General features: G+C 38.6%; 1 protein-coding gene and 2 long non-coding RNA genes across 7 annotated transcripts in view; all 3 read right to left on the reverse strand.

Moving 5' to 3' along the window:
• PLEKHH2 (pleckstrin homology, MyTH4 and FERM domain containing H2) overlaps positions 1-11,961 on the reverse strand; it is a 119,986-nt gene extending 108,025 nt beyond the window's left edge. For 4 of the 5 annotated variants that reach the window (XM_032351898.1, XM_032351896.1, XM_032351897.1 and 1 more), the window contains exons 1-2: positions 11,821-11,958; positions 4,795-4,924 (exon numbers count right to left, since the gene is read on the reverse strand). In XM_032351898.1, coding sequence (XP_032207789.1) covers positions 4,795-4,917 — 123 coding nt within the window. In that variant the 5' untranslated portion in view covers positions 4,918-4,924; positions 11,821-11,958. Of the gene's footprint in view, positions 1-4,794; positions 4,925-11,820 lie in introns of all 5 variants that reach the window. The other variant, XR_004287704.1, reaches the window with a different exon arrangement.
• A 5,689-nt stretch (positions 11,962-17,650) lies between these two features.
• On the reverse strand, positions 17,651-18,797 carry LOC116596518. Its single transcript, XR_004288152.1, has 2 exons — positions 18,765-18,797; positions 17,651-17,878 (listed from the first exon to the last, which is right to left on the reverse strand). It is a non-coding gene; the product is annotated as an uncharacterized LOC116596518 (long non-coding RNA).
• A 131-nt stretch (positions 18,798-18,928) lies between these two features.
• On the reverse strand, positions 18,929-21,763 carry LOC116595492. Its single transcript, XR_004287705.1, has 3 exons — positions 21,670-21,763; positions 19,653-19,775; positions 18,929-18,949 (listed from the first exon to the last, which is right to left on the reverse strand). It is a non-coding gene; the product is annotated as an uncharacterized LOC116595492 (long non-coding RNA).
• Positions 21,764-24,508: the final 2,745 nt, after the last annotated feature.

Here is a 24,508-nt window from a genome sequence, read left to right on the forward strand (position 1 = left end):
GTAGGGTTTAAATCAGCTAATGGTTGTTGTAGCGACGGCTTAGGAACCATAGTTGGCACCTAGTGTTAGCTGCCTATAGCCAGTGCCAATAAAACAGAACTAAGAACCAGAACTGTTGCAGGAAAGAAAAACTGGCCAGAATTCCTGGCAAAGAGCTGAAGAATCAAATTAGTATTCTCTCAAGAATCTTCAGCCTTGGGCCTGCATCCATTTGTGGGGAAGGTCTGGAGAATTATCCGGGAGAAGCCTTGGGGCAGACTGGTCCTAACACAAAACCAAAGGTTATGGATGGGACCAGACTGGCCTCTGGAATGCAACATTTGACTCAAGTTGGCATGCAGAAGCAATGCAATAGGGTTTTCTTCAAAAATATGTAGTGCTATGTAAATTGTTATTACTACATACATACACACAGATACCTAACACACACACAGATACCTGCCCTCAAGCAGAGATGGACTTAAATGTTGCATGGCTGAGGAGAAGACAGAATAGATGAGTGGCTGAGTATATCAGAGAAAGCAAGGAATGTGGTAATAAAACTGCATTAGAGAAGCCATAGAGGTGAGGGCTAAGCAGTCAGGCTCTAAAAGCAGAATGCTCAGTTTCAGTTCTTGTCTCCATTACTCACTCTTTAGCATAAACCTGGGCAAGTTAAAGAACTTTTATGTGCCTAAGTTTCCTCTTAGGTAAAAAAGAGTAATATTAGAACCTACCTCATAGGGTTGTTATAAGAATTAAAAAGTCAATATGGATAAAGCACCTTATATATTACATAAATATCTAATATATTTCTATACATATTATTTATAACATATAGCTAGATTCGTGTGTGTGTATGTGTGTGTGTGTTTATTAGCTTTTTTATATCTATAAAACTCTAACAACGTATATATAAAGAAGATTGCCTGGCACATAATAAGCATCAGTTTCCCAGTCTATAAAATGGGAAAAAGAAAATGTCTTACTTCAGAGCTTATTATAAGAATTAAATAAATTATATCTATAAAGTGCTTAGCACATAATAAATCAACAAATATTTGGTATTTTTATTAGAACATGGGTGGGCACCAAAAATAATTTTAATCCAGGGAAAAATATTTCGTAAGGGAACATAACAGAAAATAACATGAAAAACATTATTCTCATTTTAGTGTTGAATATATTTACTGGAAAACCATGAGTAACTTGGCATACTTGTCCACTTTCCACTGTATAAAACACATCTGAATAATTCCATCTCTTAGATCTGTCACAGGATCTAAGTCACAGATAAAAAAATACAGAAGATGAAGAAAATGAAGGAGGAGCAAAGAAACCACAACTACAATAGCAATTTCTTTTTAAAGATTTTATTTATTTCTTTGGCAGAGAGAGAGGGAGCATGCTCGCACAAGCAGGGGGAGCAGCAAGCAGAGGGAGAAGGAGAAGCAGGAGGGGCTCGATCCCAGGACCCCAGGATCATGACCTGAGTGAAAGGCAGACGCCTAATCAACTGAGCCACCCAGGCGCACCTACAATAGCAATTTTGAAATAATATACCTCTCACCATTCATTCACCAACAAAGAAAAAAAAACCTAAAAACATAAACAATCAGAAAGCTTTTTTTTAATAAATACAGAGAAAATTACACTTTTAAATTCTGAAAAATGGGCACTCATAAAAAATCTGTTGAAACATGCCTTCTGAAGAACAAATGTTGTCATAAAATTTAGAACTTAAAGGTCAATTCACTGAAACCCAAGTAAGCATAACTCCTGTTTAGTCCACAAAGAAATCCAGAAGTCAAGGGAACCAAGAAAATTTTAAGGAGGCTGTGGCCAACAGTGTGCTAACTGCTAAAAGGCTAAGGCAACACCTAGTAATTGTCCATGAGGCATAGCAGCAAGCATATAATTGATGATCTTAATAAAATCATTGTATGGACTGGCTGGGATTGTGGAAAATACTAGAAAAATCAGCACAATCTGGGAAATGATTTTCATAGAGAGAGGAGCAAAAGACTAATTATGAGTCACTAACTGAGTTAGAATAAGCTTCCTTAACTTAGGGGATATTCAAAGTGGGTTTTTTTTTCAGGTCATAACTTTTTTTAAAAAGACAAACCATAAGTGACTCTTAATCTCACAAAACAAACTGAGGGTTGCGGGGGGGAGGGGGTTTGGGAGAAGGGGGTGGGATTATGGACATTGGGGAGGGTATGTGCTTTGGTGAGTGCTGTGAAGTGTGTAAACCTGGTGATTCACAGACCTGTACCCCTGGGGATAAAAATATATGTTTATAAAAAATAAAAAATTAATTAAAGTAAAAAAAAAAAAAAGATTTAATTTATTTTTTTGACCGACAGAGATCACAAGCAGAGAGGCAGGCAGAGAGAGAGGGGGAAGCAGGCTCCCTGCTGAGCAGAGAGCCCAATGTGGGGCTTGATTCCAGGACCCTGAGATCATGACCTGAGCCGAAGGCAGAGGCTTAACCCACTGAGCCACCCACATGCCCCCAGATTATAACTTTTATTCTAATAGTGATAAAAAGCCAATTGATATTGGGGATTTATTCCACAAAGTCTATTACTAGGTCATCCTTTGACCCAACGTGAATAGAATAATTTTAATCTTTCCACCTAAAAGACGTTAAAGCACAAAAATGTAAGATAATGTTTTCCTGGGTTTTAGTAGCATACTTTTGTGCTAACAGAGTCTCAGCTAGCAGGGCACCTGGTTAACTCAGTCTGTGGAGCATGAGACTCTTAATCTTGGGGTTCTAAGTTTGAGTCCTATACTGAATGTAGAGATTACGTAAAAATAAAATCTTTTTTAAAAAAAAGAGAGAGATTGTCAGCTGTCAATTAATCAAAAGATTAACAATCTTTTTTGAATATGTGATGTATGTACCAGTCTCCATCCCAAAGGATTATGCAAACAAGTGCTTGAGAAAGCACCTGTAAATTCTTCTGATCAGTTAGGAATTACAATTAATACCATTTATGTATCCATCTAGACAGCACCTTCCAATGGAAATATAATGTGAGCCATCCTGTCAGAATGGCTAAAACCAAAATCATAAGAAAAAAGTGTTGGCAAGGATGGGGAGAAGAAGAAACCCTCATTCACTGTTGGTGGAAAATCAACTGGTACAGCCACTGTGGAAAATAGTATGGAGACTCCTCAAAGAATTAAAAATAGAACAAGCCTATGATCCTGTAACTGCACTACTGGGGATTTACCCAAAGAATATGAGAACACCAATTGGAAGAGATACATGCATCCCTATGTTTACTGCAGCATTATCGCCAAACTATGGAAGCAGCTGAAATATGGATAAAGATATGCAATGGAATATTATTCTACCATAAAAAGGAATGAAATCTTGCCATTTGCAACAACTGGATGGGTCTGGAGAGAATAATGCTAAGTGAAACAAGTTAGAGAAAAACAAATACCATATGATCTCGTTCATATGTGGAATTTAAGAGACAAGACAAAAGAACAAAGGAAAAAAAAAAAGAGACAAATGAAAAGCTGACTCTTAACTATAGAGAACAAACAGATGGTTCCCAGAGGGGAGGTGGTTGGAGGATGGTGAAACAGGTGAAGGGGATTAGGAGCGCACTTGGCTTTGATGAGGATTAAGTAACATGTGGAACTGTTGGATCACTATATTGTACACCTGAAACTAATACAGCACTGTATGTTAACTACCCTGAATTTAAAATGTAAAAAATAATTTAAAATTTTTAAAAATAAATAAATAAATCTTTTAAAAAAGAAATACAATGTGAGTTACATATGTAATTTAAAATTTTCTAGTAATTATCTTTAAAAAGTAAAAAGAAATAGATATAATTAATCTTAGTATTTTTCTATTTAATCTAATATCCAAAATGTTATTTCAGCATGTGATCAATATGAAAATTATTGCTAAGATATTTTACATTATTTTTTTCATGCCAAATCTTTGAAATTGAGGTGTATTTTACATTTGCAACACATGTCAATTTGCACTAGCCTCATTTCAAGTGCTCAATAGTCACTTGTGGCCAGTGGTTGCCGTATTGGAAAGTACAGGTCGAGAATCCAGGTTCTCTGCAAACAGGAGTATGGGTTTTCTTGTTCACAGATGTAAGTATAGCATTAAGAAGAGTGTATGACTCAAAATGAGCCCTCAGTGAATATTTGTTGAATGAATGAACAAATGAATGAACGAATTAATCCATGAGTTTTACACATATATATGTGAAAAAATTCCTATGACATAGATGAAATTTTAATTACATGACTAGAACTATTAAGGGAAGCATATAATTATATTAAACTCAATTCTAGCCCAGACCATAGTTTAGTGACATAGAGTTAGTCAATACAAATTACTAAACAGATGCATACTTTCAAATACAGTATAAACATGTTTTACTATCAAAGGGGGAATATTCTTCTATAATCACTTTAAACATGATTTTCCTTAACATTTAATAAATTAAAATGCTGTCACACACCTCTAATAAAAATCAAATAAATTACAGCTTTTCTCTCTGGAATGAATGAACTCCCCATTCATCAAATACACACAATTCTTACATATTCCACTAGTATCAGCAAATGCTTTTTGCTAATGTCCAACTCACTCTGAAACTGGCAAAAGGATATGTCGAGAATAACTTCAAAGTCCTGACAGAAAGTTAAATTATGTTCTTTATTTAAAAAATGTTTACCCCCCCCAAAATACTGAGATTATATAAGTGAAATATGCCCCAAACAGCCGCTGTTGAACAACAAAGTTTGGAGAGAAAAGCTTACCTTCTCTGCTAAGAGCTCTCTTATCTTGCTTGCTTGAACTCTAAATTTCATGAGCTGAGACTCCAGAGCTACACATCGTTCTTTCCAGTCTACTGGTCCTTCTGTCTCAGAAAGCTCTGCCATATTTATTCTAGAAAAGAAGGCATTCAAACAACGTAATACCCATTAGCATTCATGATAATTCATTACATCATCCCATGTACACACTCTATTTATCATCTAATGATATCCACGTACAAATTTTATACATTCTCAGATAAATTTCAGAACTGGCTATATAGCTCATGGAAAAAAACTTAGTGGGAGACAGGAGGCCAGGGTTGGAGCCCCAATGTGTGTTTATTATTCAACTTTTCTATGTAACGTTATCCTTTCCATGTATCAGTTTAACCAATCTTGAAAAAGCAGGACACTGATAATAACCAACCATCATTCCCCCTGAGTATATTGGGGGAACAAATTAAATACTGCTACTTGTAACACTACTTTGGACAGAATAATAGCACCACCCAAACACAGACTACTGGCATTATTTTAACTCTGCCCAACAGATAAAACATTTTTTTAACCTTTCAGCTCATAATTCTTTAAACTTTCAGCTCATAATTTCACCACACTCCTAAATTTACAGGAATATCTCAATTTGATTCAGTTGGTAGCATGATAGAATAATCAAAGAAAATTCATTAATAGCCCTACAATTATAAGTTAGATTTATATTGCAATCATTACTCACCATCACCCTAAATTTACCTTGGTCCAAGCTCTCTTTCAAGCCAAAAATCCTTTGGCATAGTTAACTGGGCAAAGTATTGTGACCTTGGACATACTTGTATAGGTTTTTTCCTGGCATAAGAAAAGATATAAATATAAAATTTGGAATCCCCAGGGGAGTGGGGTTATGGACATTGGGGAGGGTGTGTGCTATGGTGAGTGCTGTGAAGTGTATAAACCTGGTGATTCACATATCTGTACCCTGGGGGTTAAAAATATATTATATGTTTATAAAAAAAATTTGGAATCACCTACATTAAGTAAATCTGGAATCAGTGTTTTCCATGACATTAATGTTTGCTTTTGGAGGAGGTAAATTCCAGGGAAAAGCCCTGTAAGAGGGAAGCCAGGAGACAGGGGAACTGGTTTTGAAATTATAAGGTGCAAAAACCTATAACTTCATTGTTTCTGGTTCTGGGACTCATAAATGCTGTTTTAAATGTTAATGTTTCATTTGGCCATCAGAATAAATGGCTTGATGATATATTTCTGAATTGCCCTACCTTTGAACAAATAAAATTTGCATTAGGAGTGGATTTCCACAAGGAGCCAAGACCTGGTCTCGGCATATACATGAGAGCAAAACTCTGAGAACCACAGGATAGATCTGCAGCTGAAGTGAACCATTATTTTGTTTTCCAAAAATATGTGTCCCTCACACATCAACCAAGTTGATTTTCTCAGTATTTAGTGTAATATAGTCCTCTTAGACCTACACAAGTTTTTAAAAACTTGGTGTTGCTAAAAACCCACAAAAAATGATTATTCTTAGTATAAATATTGTTTTGTGCTTAAACCAATTTTCACATTAATACTGACATCAACATTCAAAAATTTAGAAATAAGTAAAAGTGGAGTTGTTTTACAGAGGCTACAACTTTATTAAGACTACCAACCATATCAAAACCTACATATGCTCCTAAATTCTAGCTACAATTTCAAGGAAACTTTTAAGTGTAAACTGGAAATCATTTTCTTTTCATTTCTTTGTTTTTATAGAAGGCTCACACCATTGTTTTCTGAGTTCCTTCTAAGGATATCAACCTTGCTAATGGCCTTTCTCATTCTCCACTTTAGCCTTTACTATCAGTGATGTAGGAATAGATAATGGACAAACTTTGTCAGTCACAAACTTTTTCTTTGTTTGTTTTCTCCTTAGCTTTTGAGTGGACACAGAAAGAAAATATGGATGAAATATTATAGAATAAAAAGTCCTGAAAGAGATGTTGTTAAGTATTGAATCATTTGTATTTTTGCACAGAAATGTACTGATACTGTTAAACAAGAGGAGTTTAATTCATGTTGGTGAAGTTTTTTTTTGCTCTATATTTAAAATAACTTGTATATGTTTTACTGTAAAATCTCTACAGTTTAAAAAATAACATAAAGGCAGATATTTTTCAACAAATGAAAATCAATACAGTGAACCATATTAATAGAGTAGTAGGCAAAAACCACATAATCATTTCATTCAATGCAGAGAAAAACATTTGCAAAATTCAACATAAAATCATTCCATAAGCTCGTTATAGAAGGGAACTTCTTCAGCCTGATAAAAAGCACCTACAAAAAGCCCACAGCTATCATCATACTTAATGATAAATGACCGATCTGCCAAAGACCAGGAATAAGACAAGGATGTCTCCTTTTACCACTTCTAGCCAATGTCATACTAGAGGTTCTAGCCAGGGCCAGAAAATTTAAAAAAAATCCAGTTTGAAAACTAAATCTATCTCTGGGCCTCATACATACAAGATATTCAACTAAAAAGAAGAAAGGAAAAAGGAAAAAGAAAACTAAATTATCTCTCTTTTCAGATGTCATCATCTCGTACATAGAAAATCCTAAGAAATTCACTAAAAATCTATTTGAACTACTTGAGTTTAGCAAGCTTTCAGGAAGCCAGATCAAAATACAATCAGTTGGGGGCACCTGGGTGGCTCAGTGGGTTGAGCCTATGCCTTCAGCTCAGGTCATGATCCCAGGGTCCTGGGATTGAGCCCCGCATCGGGGGGTCTCTGCTCAGCAGGGAGCCTCCTTCCTCCTATCCCTCTGCCTGCCTCTCTGCCTACTTATGATCTCTCTCTGTCAAATAAATAAATAAAATCTTAAAAAAAAATACAATCAATTGTATCAATTTTTTTCTATGCATTAGCAAGAAAAAAAATCCAAAAATGAAATTAAGAATATATTCCACAAATAATAGTATCAAAAATAACAAAATACTTAGTTGATTTAACAAAAGAAGTGTTAAAACTTGTACTCTGAAAACTACAAAAGATCATTGAAAGAAACTAAAGAAGACTTAATTAAATGAAAGGCATCTATGTTCATGGATTGGAAGACTTTTTGCAGATGCCAATACTTGCAAATGGACACATACATTCAATTCAATCCCTCTCAAAATTCCAACTGCATTTTTTTAGTAAAAATTGGCAAGTTTATCTGAAATTCAGATGAAAATTCAAGTCCAAAATAGTCCAAACAATCTTGAGACTCTTTATGTCCCAATTTCAAAAAATTACTACAAAGCTATAGTAGTCAAAACTGTATGCTATTGCCATAAAGACAGACATATGATCAATGGAATAAAATCAAGAGTCCAAAAATAGGACCTCACATTTATAGTTGATTGATTTTTGACAAGAGTGCCAAAACCATTCAACTGGAAAATAATAGTCTTTTCAACAATGGTGCTAGAGAAGTGGATATCCACATGCAAAAGAATGAATTTGGACCCCCCCTCCATCATAACATATGCAGAAACAAACTTAAAATGTATCAAAGATCTAATGTAAGAGCCAAAGCTCAAGAACTCTTAGAACAAAAGAGGGGTAAATCTTTGTGACCATAAGTTAGGCAACACTTGCTTAGATTTGGTATCCAAAGCATAAGTAATCAAAAAGAAAACAGATAAATTGGACTTAATCAAAATTTAAAACTTTTATTTCAAAGGACACCATCAAGAAAATGGAAAGATAACCCACAGAAGGGAGAAAAATATTTGCAAATCATATATCTAAGAGACTTTTATCCAGAATATATAAAGAACTCTTACAATTGAACAATAAAAAGTAGGCAAAGGATCTAAACAGAACTTTCTCTAAGGAAAATATACAAATGGCTAATAAGCACACGAAAAGATGCTCAACATCATTGGCATAAAGGAAAAGGCAAATTAAAATCATGACAATTACTGCACAACAAATAGAATGGTTATGATAATAAAGACATATAATAACAAGTGTGGGTGAGGATGTGGAGAAATTGGAACCCTCATAATTTGCTACTGGGAATGTAAAAATGGTATAGGTGCTTTGGTAAATAGTTTAACAGTTCCTCAAAAGTTTTAACATAAAGTTACCATATGACACAGCAACACCAATGCTAACTATATATCCAAGAGAACTGAATACATAAGTCTACACCAGAACTTGTATATAAATGTTCATAGCAGCATTTTTCAAATAGCCAAAAAGTGGAAGTAATCCAAGTGTCCATCATCAGATGAAGGGATAAATAAAATGTGGTATATCCATACACTGGAATATTATTCAGCCACAAAAAAGAATAAAGTACTAAAAAATTATAAAGTACTAATACATGCAATGACAGTTACCCCAGATGCCAAGTAAAAGAAGCCTGACATAAAAGGCCATGTATAATATGATTCCATTTACATGAAATAGGTAAATCAAAGAGACAAAAATTAAGTTAGTGGTTGCCAAAGGCTGTGAAGAGGGCAACGGTGATCAACAGTTAATGAATTTGGGGTTTCTTTTTGGAGTTATCAAAATTATTACAGAATTAGATAATGCTGATAGCTGTACAACCTCATGAATATACTAACAGCCACTGACCTGTGCACTTTTAAAAAGTTAAATTTTATGGCTCATGAATTATACCCCAATTTTAAAAAGAGCATTCATTTACAAATGAGTAAAGAAAAAGTATCAGTTGTATAGAGCGGTTAAAACACTATGTTTTATACCTGAAACTAATGTAACATTATGTGTCAACTATACACAAATAAAAATAATTTTTTAAGGGGCGCCTGGGTGGCTCAGTGGGTTAAGCCTCTGCTTTCGGCTCAGGTCATGATCTCAGGGTCCTGGGATCCAGCCCCACATCGGGCTCTCTGCTCAGCAGGGAGCCTGCTTCCCCCTCTCTCTCTGCCTACCTGTGATCTTTCTATCAAATAAATAAATAAAATCTTTAAAAAAATAATTTTTTAAGAACGTAATACAGATACAAATATTCTCGTCACACATTTATTTACACAATTATTCCCCACACATCTGTTGTCTTTTAAAACTTGTTTGCGATACACACAAAGAAAAAAATCTTATTTAAATATGTAGTAAAGTGTAACAATCATTTTCTTCATGAACTCTGGGCTTTGTTTTATGCTGTAGAATATTCCACTCCAAAATTAAAAAACAAAAATAATTATTTAAAAAAGTAACAGTCTACATGGATGTTTAGTAGGTCAACTTTTACAAATTTAATCATCCATTGTTGGTAGTTATCCCTGCCAAGAATTCCACCATTAACTCAAATGATTTAGAGGAAATGTTTTAACCGCAAATACGGCAAGTTCAAACATATATCTTACCAAGACGACTTTGCTATGAAAATGACACAATAAATAAACTCTAAGTAAAACATACCGATTCATATCTTTAGTTATGCTCATTATATATTTTACAATGAAGTAGAGAAACCTGAAGAATATTATTAAATTGGCATCTAATGTCTGCATTCCCTATTAATAGGGTCATAATTTTTAAAAATTCTAAACTACAGATTGGTTGGCTCATGGTCCCCCAGAGGTCTAGACACCTGATTTCCTCATTTCATTCTGCAATTTCGGTTAGTACAAAGTAACTGTTGTATTAATACACCATCTTGAGTAAAGATTCTAACTTTGAACAACATCCCTTATCGTTTTCCATTACCACTGACTTTACAGAAAATAACTGTATGGCTTTTTACCATCTGCTAAATAAGTATCATTTCTAGATTTTGAATTTGAAAGTAATCTATCTTAACTGCGGTGGACAGGATGTCTTGGTTTTCCAAACACCCACCTCCCCGCCGCCCCATGACTTTGGGAAATATTTACTGACACAAAATAAACTGTTTACAATTACGGAGTGAATGCTCCTTTCTCCGAATCTCTGACTTCCTGTTTCTCTTCCAAATCCCAAAAGAGAAAGGAAAAGAAAAGAAAGAATTCCTCTATTTAGGCTTATCCTGATGAAACTCCGGGTTAGCCACTCCCATTCTTTAATTCTCTCCTCGTAAGGCACGGCTTCACTCGGCCAGGTAATTGTATTTCTTTTCCAAAGCAGAAAGCGTCTCTTTCTCGACCACCATACAGACCACACCGAGGCATGCCTTGTTTGAGAAGCCTCGGGACCACCAACCAGCTCCACCTGGGCTAAGCCCGCCCTTCGGTGGCACTGCCCGAAGCAGCCCCGTGCTCCCCACTCCACAGCTCCTCGGGGACACACACCGCGGCGCGGTCGAGGCTTGGGACTTGCGTTTTCAGCAAGAAAACAGGGACCCTGCAGGTAGCACAGCACCAAAGCTTTTACGCGCGAAGCGTCCGACTTGCCCTTCCCACGGAGTTTCGCGCATCAAAATCGATGACTCAAACGCTCCGTCTTTTAAGAAGAGGTCTAATAACTTCAGGGCCAGCGCAGTTTCACGGCAGGTCACCTAAGGGCACCCTGACATTCGGGCAACTCGAGGGACAGAAAATGGTTCTTTCAAGTTTTGAGGAGTTTCAGCCCCGAGATCACAGCGCGGCTCCCAGGAAGCCGAGGCCGAGCCGCAGCATCCCTAGCTGCGCCGGCCACAGGGCGCAGGGACACGGGACTGCCGTCTGCCCCCCCCCCCCCGCCAAGGACAGCCAGCGCCGCGCCACACACCCGGAGCCCGCATTTTCAAACAAAACGTCACCGGAGAACAGGGGGCGAGGAGCCCCCAGCCACCGCCTCCGGCCGAGACCCCAGTCCTGGGGGCAGCGAGTGGGGCGACACCGAGTACCGAGGCGCGGGGGCCAGTCCCACTCCATTCAGCGTCAACGCGCTCCACTGTCCCGGTCCCCGCCCGCCAGCTCTGCCCTCCGCCCCGAGCCTCCGCGCGGCGAACCCCCCGGGACTGCACACTCTCGAGGGGGCGGGGATCCCGGCATCTGAGCCGCTGGGATCGCCCCTAAGCTCACGGCCCTCTCCATTTGCCTACCTCTGTTGCGGGCCCCCTGCTGCAGTGCCCGAGGTCCTGTGGCGCAGGGTTCTCGGGGTTCTCCGTGGGCGCCAGCCCAGCTCGGAGCCGGAGCGGGCCGGGGGTGGGCGGGGGGCAGGCACCGCCTTCTCCTAAGACTGGCAGTCGCAGTAGCCAATCGGAAGCGCAGACGATACTCTGGCGTCACCTGGGGGTGTGGCTATAATTTGGACTCCTCCCAGGCCCTGCCTCAGGAGGGAGTTCTGTCCTGGACTTTCTGCCCCCAGTCTTCGCCACCGGTTCAGCTCAGAGGGTGTCGTCGCGATCATCTCCTTCTCTCTGCCGCGGCTCAGCACCCACCTGTTTGGTCTCCCAGCCTGAAGTCTCTGTTCTTGTCAATCTATCCTTTACCCTCTTGCCGGGTTAACTGTCCTGAAATGCACTTTTGATGTGCGCCCTGCTAAAGATTTCTTTGGCTTTCTTTTGCTTAAATTATCAAGAATTGACTCCCTGGGCTAGTATTCGAGGCCTCCGTCCTACTTATGCAGGTTTAATTTTTTAGAGCTGCCCTTCACACACCTCAGGGAAGTCCATTTGGAACGTTTACCTGCTATTTCCTACGTCCCCTTTAAAAATTCTAACTGTCCTCTGAGACATAGCTCAAATAATCTCCTTGTAACCATTCCTGTCAGCCCTCCTAGCAATAATCTCTTCTCTTGTTTCTACTCCTCTTGGCACTTAGCTCATTCGGCCTCATGTACTGCTTCTAATCTCTCCGTTAAATTGTGAGCTCTTTGAAACCAGGGATTCATTTTCTTTCTTTTTGCAGCCTCCTCGGCACCCAGCGCAGAACCCTGAATAAGTGGATGAGTGAGAATTTTAATCTAATTGGATTTTACATCCCAAGATGGGGTCTGGCAAGGACAGTCTCAAGGGGGAAAATCAGAATCCTGAATATCATGGGTAATTCTGCAGGTCATAAAGCCAGGTTAGACAAATCACTCTCTTTGGTTCACAGTTGGCCAATAAAGAATGTCAGAAGGCTTTTTCCATTACCATCTTTTTTTTTTTTTTAAAGCTTATCTCACCTTACATAGAAAACACATAAAAGAGATAAAGATTTACAAAGTTCCTTAGAGGCAAGGCAATCAGTGAGTACAACTAAAAGGCCAGTGAGCAAGTATCAGGCTTCCATATTTCTTCCAGATGAGCACTAATTTTGGACTGGATCCCAGACTACCCCCACACATCAAATTCCTTTTGCCTTCTGTGGGAGCTGATGATGCATATCATATGAAAAATTGTCTCCAAACAGCTTTGGCAAACAAGCAGGCTGGACCGGGCCTATTTTTTCAGAGCATGCAGGAGTTAAATAAACAGAGTTTAAGCAACTTGCATAATTTAAGGCAGCAAGTCAGTAGAGACCAAAGAACTAAGTGCAGGAGAAAGAGAGAAAGAATGCCAAAATAGAATCACTTCCGTTTGTGAGTCAGAATACTAAACAGACTAAGAGAGCTGAGTGAATAAAGTCACTCATGAAAAGAAGTGTTCTAAACAAGGCTGCCACACTTGTAAATCTCAGCCAACATTTACTTACTGTCACCTTTTTCTAGAAACATGACAAACTGAATTTGTTTGGCTATGGCAAATACAGTAGAATGGCTTCCTGTTTCTGGCTGTGCTAAGAAAAACACATGATACAATAGAATATTATTTAGCAATAAAAAGAAATGAGGTATTTATAAATGCTACAGCATAGATAAATTTTGAAAGTTTTATACTAAGTGAAAGAAGTGAGTCACAACAGATCACATTTTATATGATCTCATTTACATGAAATGTCCAGAATTGATAAATTCATAGAGCCAGGAAATAGATTAGTAGTGGTAAAGGGCAGGGGAGGATGGGAAGGATGGCTAAGGGGAGAGGGGTTTCTTTGGGGGAAATGAATACATTCTTTAAATTTGTGGTGATGATTATACAACTCTATGAATATGCAAGACACCATTGACAGGTATAGTTTAAACGAGTGAATCATGTATGAATTAAGCCTCAATAAAGCTGTTCTAAAAAGGAAAAGACATGTTGAATTTTATGTTTTTGTATTGAGTAGCAACAGTTGGGAAGTATCTCTGACCAGCCTTCTGAACGTTCATGGCATTCTGTATCTTTGCTTCACAGTATTTATCTCAGTTGTAAAATTATATTTATATTTATTTGTGATTATTTGATTGCCTGTTTCCCCCCACTGGACTGTGATGAGAACAGAAACTATGTGGTTTTCTTTCTAATATACACCCAGCATCTAGTGGATGATATATAGTAGGTATACAAAACATATCTCATGTGAATGAACAAAGGCGGCAATAGATATATTTTATTAAGCACTTAAAATATTCCAGGGACTGTACTAGATTCTGAGGAATACAAAGATAAGCAAAACAAACATGGGTTTCTATCTTCATAGAGTTGGGGTCTAGGGGGAGAGATAAGCATTCATGAAATATTCACACAAATAAATGTATGATTACAAATTGCATTAGGTGTTCTAAAGGAAAAGCACAAGATGCTACAACTGAATAATAAGGAGATCTGGCCTGGTTTTAGGAGTCAGAAAAGCCTTCTTTGATTAAATGACAGTTGAGCTGAGGCCTGAAGGAAGTAGCCAGGCAAAAGCAAAAGGATGATGGGAACAGCATGGGTTGTGGGAAGCACAGGTACCAGGTCCTGTGGTAATGAGAATTCTGGGATATTGGAAGGACCTAAAGGAGGTCAGAAAGGCAGGAACACAATTAGGCTCAGTGAGCAAGGGGAGAAGTAGAGCAGGAACAGGCTGTTGAAGAAAGAAGACCAGACCATCTAAGGCCTCAAAGAGCAGGGCTTCTCAAACTTTAATGGAAGAGATCTTGTTAAAATGCGAATTCAGATGTACTAGGTCTGGGATGGGAACCAAGATTCTGCATTTCTAACAAGCTCCAGGGTCATACTTGAAGTAGCAAGGCTGTGGGCTACAATTATTCCAGGAGTGCTGGGAATCCACCACAGTGTTTTGAACAGGGATATGAGGAGATCAGATGGGACAAGAATATGGAGGTGGTTAGAAAAGATACAAGGAGATTCAATGCGACCAGATGGGGAACTATTTCCGTCATCCCGGTGAGAGCCAGAGGTGATGGAGAAAAGCAGTGGTGACTGAAGCCTTGCTTCAGAAAGCTCTATCCAGCATGCAGCAAGAACAGCTGAGAGAGGAAGGAACAGGAGCTAAGGAACAAGTTCTGTGAAGAGATGAACTAGGGGGCTCAGGGTGAGAATGAAATGAAGGCCATCATGGAATCGAAGGTTCTTGGGGGGAAATAGATAAAAATAGTAGGAGGGTGACACAATGCGACCAGCATTCTTCCAAGTACTTTAGCATATATGAACTCATGGCAGTTTTATGATACAGGGAGAGTTGTTTTTCCCATCTGACAGATGGGACAACTGAGGCACAGAGAAGTTCCATCACCATCCTCAGGTTACCCAGATATTTTGTGATGGAGCTGGGAATTCTGGTGTCACAGTAACTGCTACTCTATGTGGCATCTCAACTTCTTTTGAAAAACTGATTCGACAAATTCTAACAACTAATTTGAAGGTTGGGAGGCTTTGTGTCACTGGGAAATGATTAACCAAAGTAGAGGAACAAGGAGAAGAGGAATTCATTAACTGGAAAAGAATGAGATTTGGTTTAGATGTGTCAAGCACAACCTGAGAAGAGAGACAGCAGCAGATGAGTCAGGCTGGGTTGGGGAGAAAGGTCTGAGTTTGGGTGTACATTTCAAGGTAATATGCATGGCGGGGGGACTCTTGTGAATTCCAGAATGATTGCCGACCACACAGCCACTTGGTGTACTGGGAACAAGGACAGAGAGATCGGAGGGAGCAGGGATAAGGCAGCTGGGTAAAGACTTGGAAAGACAGGTCTGGCTCTTTAATCTGATCACGCGTAACATCCAACAGAGGGAGGAGACACTAACCCCCACCTTGAAGGAGCATGTGGCCGGAGTAGAGTGGAAACCCCAGTTCTGACACTAGCATTCCCAGCACCTGGGGAAATATATCAAAGACAAGGGGAAGAAGATTGGGAAAAAGAAATACGGCTGGCAGGATTAAGCTCTCCCCAGCTGACTGGGATACAAGTCTGGGGTATAGGCTGGGATACCCTAAGATGTCCAGACTCTGAGCACCAGCGGAGCTGGCTGTAAGCTTCCTAGTGGAGGTAGATGCCTGGCCTGCTGGTGTGTCACCAGTACCCAGGTTGTAATGGCCTGCTCAATATTTTGGGTCTGCCATGAAAGCAGAACCCCATTCAACCTCACCTCACCCCATCAGGTGAACGGGGCCCCTACTATCACAGCTTGGTGTGGGAAGCAGCTCACAAGTGGGATCCTGTCAAGGCCGGGACTTGTGGAGGTAAGAGTTTAGTGGGCATTGGTAAGACCACAGAGAAAGAACAGGTGTATACAAAGGAGAAAGAAAAATGCTGGGGCAGAGCTTTGCAGATCACTTATTTTAGGGCAAATGAAAGGAAGAGAACCACTGAGGCAGACTGAGAGGTAGTAAGTCATGACTTGGTCAGGACCCATGAAGTTAAAAACAAAAACACCACACATGAGAGTCACACAGGAAGACAGTGATCCAGACAGTATGAAAAAGCATTAAATATGAACTGATGATTTATTCTTTTGGGGGTCAGTACTTACCAGCCAGAGGCAGCCATTCTGGTACAGATCTGTATCACAGCTCCTAACTAAAAATCTCCCCTCTCAGGCACCTGGGTGACTCAGTTGGTTGGGCGACTGCCTTTGGCTCAGGTCATGATCCTGTAGTCCTGGGATCGAGTCCCACATCGGGCTACCAGCTCTGCAGGGAGTCTACTTCTCCCTCTGACCTCTCCTTCTCATGTTCTCTCTCTCTCTCTCAAATAAATAAATAAAATCTTCAAAAAGAAAGAAAAATCTCCCCCCCTTTCTTTTTCTACTGCAAAAAGGGACAGCTTAAGCCAGAAGTAAAGGAACAAAAAAACAGCAAAACTGACCACAACATCCCCTGACACAGAGAACTACAGAGAAGACACATTATAAGGACATTGTTGGGGCGCCTGGGTGACTCAGTTGTTAAGCGTCTGCCTTCGGCTCAGGCCAGGATCCCAGGGTCCTGGGATGGAGCCCCCACATCAGGCTCCCTGCTCAGTGAGAAGCCTGCTTCTCCCTCTCACACTCCCCCAGCTTTTGTTCCCACTCTTGTCTTTCTCTGTCAAGTAAATAAATAAAATGCTAAAAAAAAATAAAAAAACAAGGACATTATTATGTGCTAGGTAATAATTGTAAAATGAAAGAGGATCCTCAAAAGACTGTGGAAAAAGCAAAGGTGAACAGGGCAGTAGCAAGTAGAGAATGCTTAGGAGGTGGGGCTTGAGCTAGGGAAAGATTTGGTGAATCAGAAAGAACTGGTTACTTCCTTGTGGGGGGTGAGAGTGAACTGCCTGAGCCCAGGAGGAAAGAACCTGCATATGAATGAATGAATGAATGAATGAATGAGGCATCCATGAGGTAGGTTAAAGGAGCCTGCCCAGCTGGAAGGAGAGAGGCTTGGCATCTCTCTTGATGGCGTCATTATAACAGCTAACATTGAGATTTTGAGGAGCCAGACAACCCACAATGTGATCCAAAGTGCCTGTCCCCAGGTGTCTTCAACCGTTGCCTATTGGATGTAGCATGGCCGTTTCAGAGAACCCGGCAGGGCCATGGAAGAGGTATTGACTGGCACTGAACTGAATCAAATCTACAACTGTAGAACACACAAGCTATTGTCAGCTCGCATGAAGCATTTATTTGAAGGATAGCAGATACACAGCAGGAAGATCCCAAGTCAAAGTGAGGAGAAGCGGGGAGATGAAGTCAGAGAAATGTACAGATGAGAGAACCATATGTGGGGACAGAAGAGGGTCAATGTGTTGAACTCAAGAGGTGGGTGGGTTTGCTCTGAGCCTCGTTGGAGTCATGTGAGATGACTTGGCAGCAGCATTTCAGAGTAACAACTGAAATGAAAAAGTAATGACTTATATCCTTGTTTTCAGAAGTATGTGACTTCACTTAACCAAATTCATACGGTGACCCTGTACTTTGAACTTTAGTGCTGTGTTACCCCGTTAAATGCTCCAATCAGCATAAAAACATGTTTTTAGTTCCCCATAGCCATTTTTGTTTTACAACATTTTGTTTCCTGATTAAAAAGCGATATAAATTCATTTTCATTGGAAAACATAAAGAGAACAAAGAAAACAAATTAACCACAATCCATCATTCATAAATACTATCATGCTGTTGTTTTTCCATTTAGTGTTTATTTCTATACACTGTTTTCCCTTAATGAGATTTCCTTAGAAGATGATGCTGAATTCACACGTTTTGTCTTGCTTTTACACTTGAGATCCTATTGTGAGCATTTTCTTTGTTGTTATGTATTATCTGAAACCATTTTTAATGACCAGCTAACATTCCATCAAAGGATCATGCCTTAATGTATTTAACAATTCTCTTGTTAATGTACAATTAGGTTGTTTCCAGTTTTTCACTAGTATAAAAACAACAAAACTAGGGGGCACCTGGGTGGCTCAGTGGATTAAGCCTCTGCCTTGAGCTCAGGTCATGATCCCAGCGTCCTGGGATCGAGCCCCACATCGGGCTCTCTGCTCCGTGGGGAGCCTGCTTCCTCCTCTCTCTTTGCCTGCTCTCTGCCTACTTGTGATCTCTGTCTGTCAAATAAATAGATAAAATCTTAAAAAAAAAAGAAAGAAAGAAAGAAAGAACTCTTAAAAAAAAAACGATTTCAATGCTCTTGTATTTTTCAAATATAATAGTCTTTTGGAAGACTTTGTTCATGGCAGCTTTATTGAGATATAATTCATACACTATGCAACTCACCTATTTAAAATGTACAATTCGGGGTGCCTGGGTGGCTCAGTTGTTAAGCGTCTGCCTTCGGCTCAGGTCAGGATACCAGGGTCCTAGGATCAAGGTCAGCATCCGGCTCCCTGCTCTGCAGGAAGCCTGCTTCTCTCCCTCTCCCACTCCCCCTGATTGTATTCCCTCTTTCGCTGTGTCTCTCTCTGTCAAATAAATAAATAAAATCTTTAAAATATAGCAATTCTACAGTTTTTAGTATAATCACAAATATGCACTAATTGTGTCTGTACTAAATTGGGAGATTCTGTTCAGCTCTGGATTAGCACAATTGGCATTTGGCCCAGCTCCAGGTTCACAAAACTAGCCAAGCCTTATTCTTACGGACCATTCCATCCTCCCGTGGTTTTCTCAATAAAAACTGCACCTCTTCCAAGCAACTTATCTGCTGCCTTTGTATTTTCTCTTTACCTGCTAACTTGTACAACTAACTTTCTCTAACTGGCAATAATTTCACCAGGGACGGTTTGGAATGCAGTGGCCAGCTTGGGGGAAATTTTGACATGAGTGAGGTTGTTCATTTGAGAAGTGCCTTAGAACAAAAAGAAAATCTCTTGAGGAGATTGACTCAATTGTTAAGAGACAGAAAATTCTGTTTAACCATAGAAATATCCCCTTCTTTGTTTCTGGACTTCAAGAATTAATGAGACCACACGTTTTTAATTTGTGGCTTATTGAAGTTGTCAAGGAGTCAAGTTTCATCTAAACCAACTACAAATCACTCTCTTTTGTGCGTGTATATATCAAACATTTATTTTTTTCTCTATCTAAATTTTCTTTCCCCTCCTTGCCGGGGAACATAATTAGCTTTTTACGAGAACAATTTCATATTTGACTGAAGCTGGTTACCTCATGTTTTTTCTGTTTCTTTTCTTCTCTTGGGAGACTTTAAAGATTAATTAATTTTAAAGACGCATTTGGTGGTTATGTGCTCACTTGAAGAATATAGCCCAGATAAGCAGTCAAAAGTATCTAAAAGAAAGAAAAAAAATTATTAAACTGTTTCCTCTTGTTGACACTAAAAAGTATGTTTACACACTCGCCTGCTTAACAGCTATGAGATAAGGAGAAAAGCCTTTAATTTTAAGATGAAAGAATAATTTTTGTCATGTTTGAGAGGCTTTAAAAATTAGTTTACCATATAAAAAATGTCAGCCCACCAGTTTGTTTTATTCAAGACCAGGATTAAATTTCTTGTGATTCAAACTTCTTAAATTTTTTATCCTGGTTTTATGAATTAAGTTAATTATTACCATTTCCACAACTTGCTTTAAGTGAAAAGTTATATTATAAAATTGTACTCAACTAAATGGAATGATAATGAATGTCTGTTCAAAAGGTTTAATTTTATGAAATTCTTACAATACTACAAATGATAGGGATTTAATGTGTTAGCTATGTTATCATTTCCAGATTTTTAACTAACTTTAAAATCTTAAGCAAATCATTAATTTGATTAATAAATAATCTCTGGATGAACAGGTAGTTTCTAAAAGAAGAAACAGAGAGGGGTGTCTGGGTGGCCCAGTGGGTTAAGCCTCTGACTTCAGCTCAGGTCATGATTTCAGGGTCCTGGGACTGAGCCCCTCATTGGGCTCCCTGCTCAGCGGGGAGTCTGTTTGTCCCTCTTGCTTTGCCCTTCTCCCTGTTTATGCTCTCTCTCTCTCAAATAAAAATATTTTTAACCCACTGAGCCACCCAGGTGCCCCTCTAAATAAAATATTTTTTAAAAATAAAAAAAGAAAAGAAGAAACACATACAAACTGTTGGTCACTAAACATAATATTAAGTTACCTTTATTGCTTAAATTGACACTAGATTAACAAAATATGCAAATATTTTTAGATGATACACACACAATTTATTTTTGCCCCTTAATTTTTTTTTTTAGATTTTATTTATTTATTTATTTGACAGATCACAAGTAGGCAGAGAGAAAGAGGAAGAAGCAGATTCCTCACCAAGCAGAGAACCTGATGCAGGTCTTGATCCCAGGACCCTGGGATCATGACCTGAGCTGAAGGCAGAGGCTTAAAAACACTGAGCCACCCAGGTGCCCCGTCCCTTAAATTTTTTATTTTATTTTTAAATTAACATTTAATGTATTATTTGTTTCTGGGGTACAGGTCTGTGAAACCTCCTCAAATTTGTTAAAATTATATGAAATACTGAAGGAGAAAAAAATAGATAAACAGTATTTGGTTTTCAATTCCCTAGTTTTCTTTTGTGTCTGAAGAAAAGAAATGTTGGTTACTTTGGTTAAATGTGACCATATAGATGTTTAATTACACTAGATACAATAATATTTTAAAATATAAATAGGCGCAGTGATAATGCATATGCTTTTCTGGTTTTATTTTTTAAGATTTTTATTTACTTACTTGACAGAGAGATAGAGGTAGAGAGCACAAGTAGGCAGAATGGCAGGCAGAAGTAGAGGGAGAAGCAGGCTCTCCACTGAGCCTGATGTGGAGCTCGATGCCAGGACCCTGGGATCATGACCCAAACGGAAGACAGCTGCTTAACTCACTGAGCCACCCAGGTGCACCATGTTTTCCTTTTTTTTAAGGAAGTTATAGTTTATTAAGAGGGTAAATTTACTATGATATACTTACTTTATTACTAAGCTAATTATATTTTAAAACTATAGTTAAATGCTTCAAGTCAATACCTATTTGCATATTCATATATTTGTATATGAATGTGGGAATGAGTACATATAAAGATGTATCAATAAGTCCTTTACTGCAGATTGTTATGTGAATAATATCAAAGGAGTAATATTAGAATTTGGATCTTTTTTTCTACAAAATGAGTACTTTGTTTTATGTACAAATCATTGAGGTCATCAAATTATTCTACTCACACTTGGCGCTTCCTGACGTAGTCATAAATCACTTTTTGAGTCCCTACTTTTGGGGTGCCTGTTTGGCTCAGTCAGTAGAGCATGTGACTCTTGATCTTAAGGTTATAAGTTCAAGCCCCACGTTGGGTTAGGAGTCTACTTCAAATAAATCTTAAAAAAAAAAAAAAAAAGAGTCCTTACTTCTAAAAAAAGGAAAATTCCTAGAAATTATTTATTGCTTTGTTTTCACAACTTTGCTGCAAATTGTTAGCCTTCAGATATTTATTAATATGTCTCTTTTAATCATTCTTGATGTTGCCTTTTAAAATTCAAGCCTCGGGCTCCTTGCTCAGCGGGGAGCCTGCTTCTCCCTCTGCCTCTGCCTGCCATTCTGTCTGCCTGTGCTCGCTCTCTCCCCCTCTCTCTCTCTGATAAATAAGTAAAATCTTCAAATTCTGAATAATAAAACTGCTAAGATGCCTTTTATGATGAACTCTCTTTCAGATTCCTAAATAAGAGAAAGAGTTGCTCCATCCCACTATAAAAGAAAGGAAAATAGCAATAAACAGGTTTGTCTAAAATTCTCCAAATTATACTTAATTCGTAACCTGTATGAGAGGTTTTTTCTTTTTTTCATTCATTCTTTCTTTTTTTTTTTTTGTCAGACTTAGGATGAAAAAGAAAAACCTGACACTAAAAAGAGAGTTTATCTTCTTGGGCAAATTATACTTAAGTAAAATATCTTTCTTAAATACAAACACGTGTAATTGTGTACTTTCTAGGATTGTATACTTCTCAAGTTTTTATTATAAAGACTGTTATAATAACTATCGAAATGTGTTTTCCAGGATTCTAGATTCACAATTTGTATTTCCCTTTTTGTTGATGCAAAGTCTGAATAAACACTAGCAGTATTAATTCAAATACCTGGTAATCTTCAGAGACCTATTGCTTATTTCAGTCTTTTACTGAGTAACCAAAATATAACTGCCTTGTCTGAAAATGTGACAGCAACAGCAAAATGTGTACAAATTTCAACTGATTTTGTTTTAAGGTCTCCACTAAACATAATGGTTCCCATGCTATACAAACTCTTCTTTTTATTTTTTTTTTCCCCAGACTCTTCTATTGATAGAAAATGTTCATCACTTTTCAGCTGGTCACCACCTAATTTTTTTTTAAAGATTTTATTTACTTATCTGACAGACAGAGATCACAGGTAGGCAGAGAGGTAGGCAGAGAGAGAGGAAGGGAAGCAGGCTCCCTGCTGAGCAGAGAGCCCAATGTGGGGCTCGATTCCAGGACCCTGAGATCATAACCTGAGCTGAAGGCAGAGGCTTTAACCCACTGAACCACCTAGGTGCCCCACCACCTAATTTTTAAAACAAAATTGTGCTACCCTTTCCATATCACTGCAACACTAACATAGCCACTGTCCTTCCTTTCCATGGAAAAAGAAAATCCTGTGATGACTTAATCCCTACCACAGAACTTTCCTGGTCCCTTACAGACCTTGTAGAGACTTCCTTTCATATCCCTGACATAATTTTGTAATTGTTTATACTTAAACTAAAAATTGCCAAAGAGGTGAGGCTATCACAGACTTGAATTGACCCTGGAAATTCAAGCTTCTCCCAGAAATGAAACAAGTTCAGTGGCCATATTTGTTGCTCTTTCCCAAGCCTGTCAACAAACCATAAAATATTTGAACTGATAGTGGACATTGTTTGGCTTAGCCTATAATTTCAAAATGCTTTAGAAACAAAGAGATCTCCTGACCACTACAGGAACCCTTATAAAATGGATTGTGAAAGAAAGAACCTTGAGATGTTTAGGTAGCGCCTAAAGAGATAGCCACAATAAAAGGGAGAATTTAACAAAATCCTTCATGGCATTACTCACAATAGCTGAGAGAAATTAGCCATGGTATAAAGCCAGCAACAGTGGGGTAATTTTAAGAATTGTGAATGTTTCTAATGTATCTCCTATTTGTCAAATATTTATAGCTCATTCTTTCATTTCCTTTTGGACTTTGCTCAAATATAACCTCATGCGTCAAGTCTTTCGTGATTACCTTATATGAAATAAATGAGAACCTTCTCCTTCCCCATCCTGCTTAGTATTACCTTATAGCAGTTTGTCTATTACTTTTTTGCAGTAGAATTATTATTATTATTATTATTATTATTTCCAGTGCCTACAGATGTCTAGTACATAATTGGCATCGAATAAGTGTTTGTTAAATACATAAAATATACCTTCCCAGACTTGTATGATTTAGTCATTCAACAAATGGTACCTTTTCTCTTTTAAACACTATGCTGCGATCTGATGATGCACAGTGAGGTTACAGTCTAGTAAGAGGCAAATGATAAGTGAATTCACCGTTAAAGCACAGGATAATGAAGGCTGTGAAAGGTGGAAGTCCTGGACACTTGGGACAGGTGGGACCCTATAGCAGACTCATGTGATCCAGTTTCAAGGGAATCAGGGAAGACTTCTTGGAGGAAGTACTGTTCTAACAAAGACACAAAAGACAGGAGTTAACTCGGGTGGGAAATGAGGAGAGTCAAGAGTGTTTCATTCTTGGAAAAGGGTGAATAGTGAGAGTATTTGCCAGGCTGAAGACTCACCCTCCCCAAAGGCTCTGATCTGTTTCGTGTATTCAAGTCTTTGCGTGTGTTGTTCCCTCTGCTGGGAACAGTTGGAATGCCACCTATTTACCACACAGTCACTTCTAAATCCTGAAAAACCGTTGGCTGTGTGGCTTCTCTTGCCTCACAAAAGCCAAAATAATCACTTTCTTCTTTGTCCTATCCCTATAATCAGTGAGTGTTTTCCTCTGTTCCAACCCTTGGCA

The sequence above is a fragment of the Mustela erminea genome, chromosome 7 (assembly GCF_009829155.1).
Source record: "Mustela erminea isolate mMusErm1 chromosome 7, mMusErm1.Pri, whole genome shotgun sequence".
Classification (NCBI taxonomy): Eukaryota; Metazoa; Chordata; class Mammalia; order Carnivora; family Mustelidae; genus Mustela; species Mustela erminea.